General features: G+C 41.9%; 1 protein-coding gene across 1 annotated transcript; it reads right to left on the bottom strand.

Moving 5' to 3' along the window:
• Positions 1-788: 788 nt before the first annotated feature.
• Positions 789-8936, bottom strand: cndp1 (carnosine dipeptidase 1). The gene is made up of 11 exons (XM_071528816.1): positions 8826-8936; positions 7417-7560; positions 6348-6510; positions 5233-5321; positions 4242-4439; positions 3853-3937; positions 3351-3511; positions 3021-3185; positions 2724-2865; positions 2001-2148; positions 789-867 (listed from the first exon to the last, which is right to left on the bottom strand). The coding sequence occupies exons 1-11, from the start codon at positions 8934-8936 to the stop codon at positions 789-791; spliced, it is 1485 nt and encodes a 494-aa protein (XP_071384917.1).
• Positions 8937-10286: the final 1350 nt, after the last annotated feature.

Raw genomic sequence — 10286 nt, forward strand, 5'->3', positions numbered from 1 at the left:
ACCCAATAAATGTGTGAATATCAAACTCCTGCGGGACATTAAAGAACCTTCAAGTACTTTCTTGCGTAATAAAATTAAAAAAAAAGACATACAGTAAAATACTTGACACACTTCTCGTTGCATTGTACAGCTTTTACTAAATGACCCACACACACTTACAGTACTGTATGACATTGCATGGAACATAAAAACATGTCGCATATGCAAGGTGAGTGATGAGAATAGCAACGTTAGCCCGCTCAAGACACTTGAACAAATCATAAGAGCAGTCGCAAATAACTAATGAATCTTTTGTAAATTCAAGTAGTCGCATTTGCCACTATATTTAAAAATATTATGACATACATAGATAGATAGATAGATAGATAGATAGAGAGAGAGAGATGGACCCCTGCCTCATGTTTTGCTCCGCTTCCTGTGTAAAATATACTCCCATGAATTAGCATATAGGCTTTAGTTAAAAAATACTTTAAAGAGAGTAAAGAGAGAGAAAGAAAGATGGAAAAATGTGATGGAAAAAGATATAAAATAAGGGATGGGCAAGAGACAGAACGCTGGGTGAGAGAGAGTGAAGGACAGAGAGAAAGAGATACTACAAAAAAAACAGACTTGTGTCAGATAGAGCTCACTGCACTGCTGGAATGGTTGAGGAAGTCACAGAATAATGCCATGAAACATAATAACAAGAAAACCTCTGTGTATTCGATGCTAACCACTCCTCACCGGATAGACGTTACTGCCTTGATACTGTAGTTTGGACAAAGAGGAGACGCGGACACACGGGACGATCACACTGTGGTCTTCTTGATCTGGGACACTTGGTTTAGGTAGGCGATGAATAACTTGGTTCCCTCGATGTAGTTGTACCTGGGAGACGGGAGAGGAGAAAGAATTTGAAGATTGATAAATACCAGGGATGGGACGATATATTGAAATTCAATATATCGCGATGCAAAAATGTGACAATACGTATCGCGGGGCAGAAAAATTAATCGTGATATTAGCTACATTTTATTCGGCTGTAGGGGGCTTGCCCATCACAATTTCACAAGCTCTCCATCACAATTATACAATATTATTTGCACTTTGTAACGCCATTGCTAGAAAGATTTGTGGTTCAGAAATCAACAGAATTCTACAAACTGCATCCGTTACCGACAGCGCCGCATCGGTCCGTCGCACCTTGTCGAAAGTCCCTGAAGCCTAAGCCTCCATGGGCGAGTCCCCGTTCCAGTTTGCAGCTACAGTGAGTTATAAAGCACTTTTGAAAGTGGACCAGTGTATCTTAATTTCTGCCTTCAAGGCCTCGTGAAGAGGCGTTCTTTCAGATACATGCAGTTCCTTGCCCACCTAATAATATTAAAAGCTCGCTGTGTCCTTGTGCAGCGTTCTCTACTTCAGTCGGCGGTAGCTCTGTCTGCACTATCCGTTCTCTAGAGGCCGTCCATTTGTCCTTGTGGTGATGTTTGCTGTCACCTGGCTGTAAGCTGTCTAATATTAAATGTGCCTCCACTTGTTATTGCTCTGCTCTTATTACATATTGCCCAGTGATTGTCTGTCTGCTCTGCTTTTGTTTCAATATCTACAGCCTTTCCTATGAAGTTATAGTCAAGTGTTATTTTTTGTGGCATTGTCCATGTTTGTACATGTCTATATTTAATTTGATTAATTTCTATTTGATCCTGACCCTTCCCCTGCACCCCCCTTATCCTGATATACTGTGTTATATAGAGTAAATATGAAGGACTTCTTCCCTTTTGGTTAAAATCCAACCTTCTGTCCTGCCTCTCCTCTTATCATTCCTGCCTCAATAAAAAAGGTGAACTATTCACTGCACTTTCCTTTAATCCAATGCAAAATGCAAGAAAAGCTGCTTTCAATCCATCAGCTCCATCTCTCCCCTGCATGATGCTGTAAGGGCGACCCTGACCAGTTCATTTTCAAATAGATTTTTTTTACAAGCGTGTCAGGAGATCACATGTTAAGCATGAAAGTCCAACCTGCTCATTTTCTCGTTCTGGGAGTGCAGACCGTCATCGAAGCCTCCGATGGGCAGCATGATGATGCTTTTCCCTGTGACGTCCTGGAAGGTTCTGGCGATGGGGATGGTCCCGCCCTCGCGGATCAGATCAGGCTCCATGTCAAACACTAGTGGAGGAGGAGGGGAGGAACACTTAGCTTACAGTGTTATGGACATTATTGTAAGGCTGCATGTTGTCAGGCTCGACTTACCTTGCCAAAAGCCACAAAAAAAGAACATTTAGAGGAATTATATGTGTGTCACTCAAGCCAGATTTCCTAAAGCACTGCTGAAGCTGAATCAGTACATGGTTGTGTGTGTGTGTGTGTGTGTGTGTGTGTGTGTGTGTGTGTGTGTGTGTGTGTGTGTGTGTGTGTGTGTATAATATATACACGTTTATAACACACATACACATGGTATTTTATGGTTAACTGAGTTTAAAATAAAGCAGGGGAGCTGAAATAGGTGGAAGTTTGTTGAGGGGTGTTAAAAATACATAAATAGTCTGTGTGTGTGTGGGAAGGCTATGTGTGTCCAGAGTGTGTTGATTTTGTATATTTAGTATATTTATATATATTTAGTATATTTGTTACGTTCTTTATACCAATCAGAACAGGACGCTTCAGCCTCACTGGCTGTGTACAGAGGGTGTTATGGAGTGACAGGTGTGCTGTACATGCGAGCTGGGCGGTGTGCACTGTACCTTTCTTGACAGCAACCTTCCCAGCCTCATACAGAGGGTGCTGAGTGTCAGCCAGCCAGGGCTTGGCCCCGATGATCATAGTCACCTTCAGCTTGTTCGGACTCTTCCTCTTGGCAAACACAGAGTGCAGGTAGTCTGTCACCTTTAAGTCATGGACCCAGAAGATAAGAGTGGAGTGAGTGTGTGGGAGAAGAGAAGCAAAGAGAAGACAAGAGAAGACAAGAGAAGACAATAGAACTACAAATTGTTCAGACATGACTGGTCCATTTTTTCCAAAGCATTAATATCCTGTTTTACCTGTTTCTTGACCATAGCAGGGTCCATGTTGGGAACCTGTCTGATGGAGAACTTAGCAGTAACCTTGGCAGGGATGACAGTCTTAGAGCCAGAGGCAGAGAAGGCACCCTCGATGCCATGGATGGAGACAGTGGGGTAGCGCCACCTGTGGGCCAACAAGTCGACCTGGAGTAGATAGATAGATAGATAGATAGATAGAGTGATGTTTTTTAAAATGTGTTTTTTAAATAAAAAGCCCATAAAATGTTTGCAAAATCTCTTTCCTTGTCACCTGTCCATCTCACGTTATCATAGATGATCATAACTCTTTTCAAAATGAGTCTCTGTTACCTTGTTGCTGTACATGAGCTGGCTGACACCAATCTTGCTCTTGTAGCTTTCGATGTCAAACTCGATGTCCTGGTACATTTTCCATTCCTCATCGGAGAGGGGGGCCACAGCCTCCCTGATCCCAGGGATCAGGATCTTACCACTGGGACTGATCAGCGTGTCTGAGGAGTGGAGGTCGAACAGAGTAGCATGATGTGATATTTAATGGATCTCTGTAGGGAAATTCTCTTTTTCACTGCCCCCCTCTCCAGGGAGGTCAGAGGTCAGGGTCTGTAACAGAGCAGCAGTGCTGGAGCTGGTAGGGATTCAGCGTGTTGCTAAAGGACACTTCAGCAGGGCGGCTGTATTAAATGTATTGTGGCATATCAGTCAATCATACACATATGACACGATTTTGTTAACTTATAGTGCTTTATAGAAAGATACATAACCGCAGAGAAAGCTCATAGGGGATACAGTCACTGCATTCAGGCCAATCGCAATACATAAAATATATACTCACCAAGAATGCCGATGAGGTCGGTCATTGGTTCTATCACAGTGCCTCCATACACTCCAGAATGTAAGTCCTGTTTGGGCCCTTCAACCTGCACACACACAAGAGGAAACCCCTGCCATGAAACAGCATGGAAGAGCACAGTGGCAATATATAGCTCAATTTTAGCAGAAACAGCTGTAAATATATAAAATATATCAAAAATTTGCACCAGAGAAGTACAATATAATGCTTTATTTTTGTCATTTACCCCAGAAGACGTAGTCTAAGATGTAGAAATCTACTAAACTTAAACACATTTAAACCCTATGTAGCCTCATTTTAGCCTAGATGTCTAACCGTTTACACGTCTTTTAAAGGGCTAATCGATATAAAACATGCTCGGTGGGTGGTACCTCAGCAAAGAAGTAGCAGTTGCCCCTGGTGCCGTAGGTGAGGGCGGGTCGTCTGCTGAGCCAGCCACAGTCTGAGATGATGATGTAATCCACGTCGGAGAAGAAGGTGTCTCTCTGGGCCAGGATCATGGCATCCAGGCCATTGGAGCCCGTTTCCTCCATCCCCTCTACGACGAACTTCACATTCACTGGCAGCTCCTGGTGGAGAAAACCAAAAGAAAATAGTAACATTCCATTTAGATCATGCAGACATTTTGGCAGGCAAACAGCAGGTGATTGTGATGGAAAAGCAGACTGCTATTGGATGAAAACCTTGTCTCTTCAACTGAGAAAAAAAACAACTTATTTTTTTTAGATTGACAGCCATGTCATTTTGAAATTATAATGGCTTTGTGGGCTCGAGAATCATAAAACCACAGTCACAAGCTGTGTGTGAAACTAGTCTTATCAACAGCCACAAAATTCCTATTTCTCATCCAGCATCTGGCTCGGGCTGTTTGATGTGCATATTCCACTATGTATGTTTTGACAAGACAAGGTGGCAGAGAGGATTGTAGCAACAGACTACTGCAGTGACTTTGCAAAAAAAAACCCAGCAGTGACTTTGCAAGTTAGTTTGGCTGAAGCTCAGCTCTGCTCTCTGCCTTGCCTGAGGGAAGCTAGTCCTTTCCCACTAAATCTTTTAAGTATTTTACTCGACTAAAACGCTCTGCACAAATAAATGGAGGTAATCTTTTCTGTCCATCTTGCCTGAGGGCTCTCTTCCCTCTTTATATTTGAAGTGCTTTCAAGACAAAGATGTTTTGCAAATAAGTAAGCTTTAATCTGTCCTTTGCTCTCACTCGAGGTCACAGTGCCTCTCTGCAGCTATTTTCCTTCAGTCTTGTTTGTGTCCTTCCCAATAAGCATTTGGCTTTATTCAATTGTGGATGCAAAACAGCGCATGAGAAAGCGACCCATCGGATTAAAGGTAATGTGAACTTTCTCTCACCATGTTGAGGGCCTGGTAAGCCTCCACAGCATGGATCCAGGCTAAAACTGGAGCCTTGTTGTCTGATGCTCCTCTTCCATACAGGTTACCTACAGGCAAAATGATGCAACACTCATTACACTTTTTTATCATGCAGATGTCTCACTTTTTATGTTTACTGCACTGCTGCTACAGTGTGAGTTTGTTCCAATAAAAGTTTTAGCAAGAACAGGAGAATTGGAATCATATTCTTTCCAGGCTAAAAAAAAATTTTCCAACCATCTTGAACAATTCAATTCATATTTCTGAACAGGAGCAACTCTCTTCAAAAGGCTGACACCAGAGAAGCAAGAATCAAATTTTTGATGCCATCAAGAGATATGTCTGTCTCTTCAGCTGTCCATTGACAATAAATGGCAGATTGCCTGCATAATGCCACAGACTTTTTGTCTGAGCTTCTACATCCAAAGCAAGAAAATGAGCTCAGCAACAAAATACAACAAAAAGTTAAGGAAAATAGGGAAAACCATTTTGAAATTTAATTTCAACGGAGCGGCTGGTACAGAAAATGTCTTTTGATGACATTGGGAGTCTTGGCTCTATTATCTCTAACTTTAGAAGATACTTGTTTATGATAGCAGATCAGACTGAACTGTAGTATCATAGAAATAAAATTTGGATAATGTATTTCTGTTTAATCTATTTACTACCTCAGAGGATTGGTTGAAGATGCATTTTCTCTTACTGGCCTTTTATTAATTATCAGTTATTGGCCAGTCATGCCGTCATCCACCTCCGATCCCTCTCTGACCACAGCTACAATAAAAATAGTCTCTAAAACCTGCAATGAAATTTTGTTTTCTTTGCACATTTTATTTAGTTATTTATTTGTTCAATGATGTTTCTATACATTAATTAGCCATTTAAAGGTAAGTAATCTATCCCAGAGTTTCCCTGCCATTGAACAGGCGGGGTGGGTCATTTCATTAGTATGAGTTTCAGGAGTTTTACTGTCACATGAGGGTGCTGTTTCATAGGCTTCAAAACCCAAAATCAGATGAGACATCATGATTGACGTCAATATCACTAGTAGTAACCTTCACCATGTATACAGTGGATGCATTAAAAGCCCTTACCGTTGATGTCAGTCAGGTTGTAAGGCTCTGTGGCCCAGCCGTCTTCTATCTTAGCCGGCTGGACGTCCACATGGCCGTAGACGCACACTGTGTTTTTGTTGGGGTCATTGCCAAACTGGGCTGTCACCACTTTAGGTAAGGCCAATGTCTGCCCATCAGGAAGCTGGAGACACCAAAGGAGGACAAATCTGTAATGTGACGGTTTCCATGGTAACAAGTGTGTGTAGTGTGCTCTGATAGCAATACTGTGCTATGCACAAGGTCAAATGTCCATGCTCTACTGTCACATGTAGTCTGTTTGCTCAACCTATGTGGAACCATGCAAACACTAAGTTTAGGATAATATTGACTTATTACAGTGTACTTTAGCCCACAGAACAGTAGGAAAATGATCTGCAGGATGTGAGAAGTATTGAATTTACTACAGGCGTTCTGTCAGTGTCATTATGGGTATCTTTTTGTGATAGCAAAGGAATGTCAGTACGCAGATACCCAATGTGTTTTTAACAGGATGAGGAGAGGGAGGGAGAGTTAGAGAGAAGCTTTTGTTTTTCATAATTAGAGTGAATTCAGTATTCCCTTTCAGCTGCTCCTTTCTGAAATAACTGCTTTTCTATTGTTTGATGTCAAAGGGCCGTCATTCATTATTTTTTGCCATACACATTTTTTACCATACACAATACGATCCAATAATAGTTTTGTTTTTTGTCTTTTGCCTTAACAGTCTTTTTGTCCTAATTACTGGATAAATACTGAGGATGTTGACTCCTAGTTGGGTCCTAACCAGACTATTTGTTTGTTGAGTTTGGGAAGAAACTTTGATGTAGCCCAGTCAGTAATGAGGAGGTTGATTTACTTCTGACTGCACCACAACCTTTTTGAAGTCAGCGGTTGTGATCATGTTTGTTGAGTTTGCCACTGTCACTCTCCCTCGCTGTTTGAAATACAAATTATTTACCAACCAATTAGGGTATGATAATTATATGTAATGCTCATATATCTTGTTATTAGAACATGTATAAAAGGCAGGGAGGTTCAGCTCGCCTGGGTAAATGACTCCATGACTGACCTCTTGTTCACCGATGTCCACCAGCTCCACAGTCCCTCCCATCGCCCTCAGCTTCTGAGCCGTCATCTCCATCATGCGGTGTAGGTCTGGTCTCTTCAACACATTGCTGGAGTCACTCTCAATTGCTACCCAGTCCCGCAGAGCCTAAAACACACACACACACACACACACACACACACACAAATACATCTAAAGATCATCTAACAGTTCCGGGTTTTTTAATATTGAACTCAGAATCCATTTAATCCATCTGTTGTTCAACTGCTGTTGTTTATGAAAAATATACTACTACTACTACTACTGCTGCTGCTACTACTGCTACTGTAGTGCTGCAACTACCACTACCACAACTACCAATACCACTACTACTACTACTGCTACCAGTAACCAGTATGTGCAATGGATTCATGTAGAGTGATGGAATCTGAGGGGGGGGGAAATTATTCAAGGCCATACAGTTCAGAGTCTTTGGCCAACATATGAAGTTGTATAGTGGCACTATCTGGCTGTAATAATCTGAATAATTTCATTTGCCTGAGTAGTGGGGGACATTTGAAACTGATACACCAAATTTGATTGCTCTAGCATGAAGCATTTAGGAATTATGCCTCCCTTCCTGTTTGTGCATCAGACATCAAATTTGTTTGTGCATCACGGCCAAACAGTTACAAGTATCAAAATGATGTGAAATAGGCATGATAAAGGTTCAAATATGCTGTCTGTAAACTTTGATGGAGATTTTTAAAAAACAAAAAAATAGGTCCTACGGCAAGGTTGGCCTGATGGTGGCACTATGGAGTGCGACCAGAAGTGGTCCATTCCAAATATGTATGTGAAGTTTGGTTGTTCTAGCAGCAAACATTTAGTAATTGTACTTCATTTTGCATTGAATTTCATTTGTGCACCACAGCCAGTTTGGATTTTCAAACTGGCTGTCTCAGTAATAGTGGTAATGTAGGAAGTCCATATATGCTGTGCGAATTTTCATGGAGATTCAATCAACTTTGCAGGAGAAATAGCAAAAAAATCAAAAATGGTGATAAAACTATCATGGTGGAAATGAAAACCAGTATGTGCAACGGATTTTTCTTGAAACAAGGCATCTGAGCAAAAAAAAAAAAGATTCTATGTTATACGCTATATATGCTAAAGTTATATATGCTAAAGTTGCTAAAGAAAGCACCACCATCTGGCTGATCAGTGTAATGTTTTTTTCTTGCCTGGGTGGTGGAGGAGATTTGAAACCTATCTACTGCTATTGCTGTTCGACATTATGGACTCTGACCTCCAGATCGTTTTAAGGCAGAAAAAGAAGAAGCGGAAGAAAAATCCAATAGGGTTCCAGCACCTGTGGTCCTTGGACCCCAAATAATGAGAAGAAGAAGAAGTAGATGAAGAATATATTGTACCTCTACATATTCTTCTTGATGGCTGTCAACGTACTGCACCAGCTCCTCATACCGGAAAGCATGGACACTGGAGATGACCAGCAGAATGGAGGGCAGTGCCAAGAGTTTCATCTGTTGAGAGTCAGTTTGGTTTCATTTGAAGTGCTGAGTCAAATGATACTGCAGATGGCTATATAAAAGATCATTATTTACACACATCATTACAGTACTGACTATATGCTCCCCTGGTACTGTAGACACATCTACATATTAATGCCAATCACTGTGATCCTATAAATATGCAGACAGAGTACGCTGTGCCTAAAATCAGACTGACAGCTCCATCTTTCTTACAACTGAACATTTACACCACAACAAGGGTTTCTGAACTTGCTAAACTGTGAACCCAAACTGTAGAAAAGTTTGGAGACCTAATGTCATTTGGAGGCCCCGAGAGAAAAAGGCCCAAGTGGATCCCAAGTCCCCCGACTCGTCCTTAAAGAAACACTGCAGCAGAAGGACGAGCTGTTGTCTTACCGTGTCTCTGGTGGAGGCTCTGTGACAGTCTCCTCAGGCAGGCGGACTGTGGCCCTGCGCCGCTGCCTGCATGTTTATATACCCTCCCTTCCCATCATACCTCTTGCTGGGCCCCGGGGGTCACACGGTCAAACGTTTCCTGGATCAGGGCCAGGACAGCTGACAAATTGAATTTTTCTTGCTGACAGGCACAAGAATTAAACTCAAACTATTGATCCCACTCCAAGAATGCACACCGGGGTTCAGCCGAAACAAAAGCAGCACGGTGAAAGGGCTTGAAATGAAAGAATTCCTGTTGTTTGTGTTTTGGAATCTCCAAGTAACCCTGCGCTGAACAAAGGCGGCGGAGCGTTTCTTGTTCCACAACAGGCAGGTGTCCCGTTGTGTTGAATTATGAAGGTGTTAACGTTTTTAGTTTGACACGGAGACGTATTAGTTCATTCACCCAACTAACAAGCAGAGATGTTACTGCAGAATACCTTGAAATGGTCTTGAAATGGCTAATGTATTAATGGCGAGGTCTATTTGTCCAGAACACATTCAAGTCATACACACACACACACATACACACACACAAACACCCTAATTCTCCTGCCAGCTAGGTCATGTTTAAAAAAAGATGTTCAGAAATTTGGAAATCCTGCCCCTGTCTTCAGACAGAGTGAACAGATCCCAGTCAGGTCTGGCACTGTATCAAAGTAGCTGTTACATGACAGTGTTGCCTCATGCGTTGGCCACTGTTAAATGCCATCCTTGATAATGAGCCAGGACCAATCAGGGCCCATTAAATTGGGAAATCCCTCCTCAGGGTGCTCCCACAGTAAGGAATCCAATTACAGACCCAATTTTCCAGAAAATATTTAATCCCATCACTTCTTCATGTTCATTGGACAAATTGTGCTTGTTAAATACTTCCTGTCCCTTTATGTGAGTCCCAGTGTGAGA

Source organism: Centroberyx affinis, unplaced genomic scaffold, assembly GCF_046629955.1.
Source record: "Centroberyx affinis isolate AG114_WGS23_722 - 3 ecotype Tasmania unplaced genomic scaffold, CSIRO-AGI_Caff_v1 ptg001727l_1, whole genome shotgun sequence".
In the NCBI taxonomy this organism is placed as follows: domain Eukaryota; kingdom Metazoa; phylum Chordata; class Actinopteri; order Beryciformes; family Berycidae; genus Centroberyx; species Centroberyx affinis.

Excerpts from the sequence above, each read along its gene's own strand:
- cndp1 (XM_071528816.1), bottom strand. The coding sequence starts at position 8,936 with ATGAAACTCTTGGCACTGCCCTCCATTCTGCTGGTCATCTCCAGTGTC. Across the intron at positions 2,149-2,723 it reads GAAGGTTGCTGTCAAGAAAG|TGTTTGACATGGAGCCTGAT; the intron begins GTACAGTGCACA and ends CTCCTCCACTAG. Across the intron at positions 868-2,000 it reads CAGAACGAGAAAATGAGCAG|GTACAACTACATCGAGGGAA; the intron begins GTTGGACTTTCA and ends CCCGTCTCCCAG.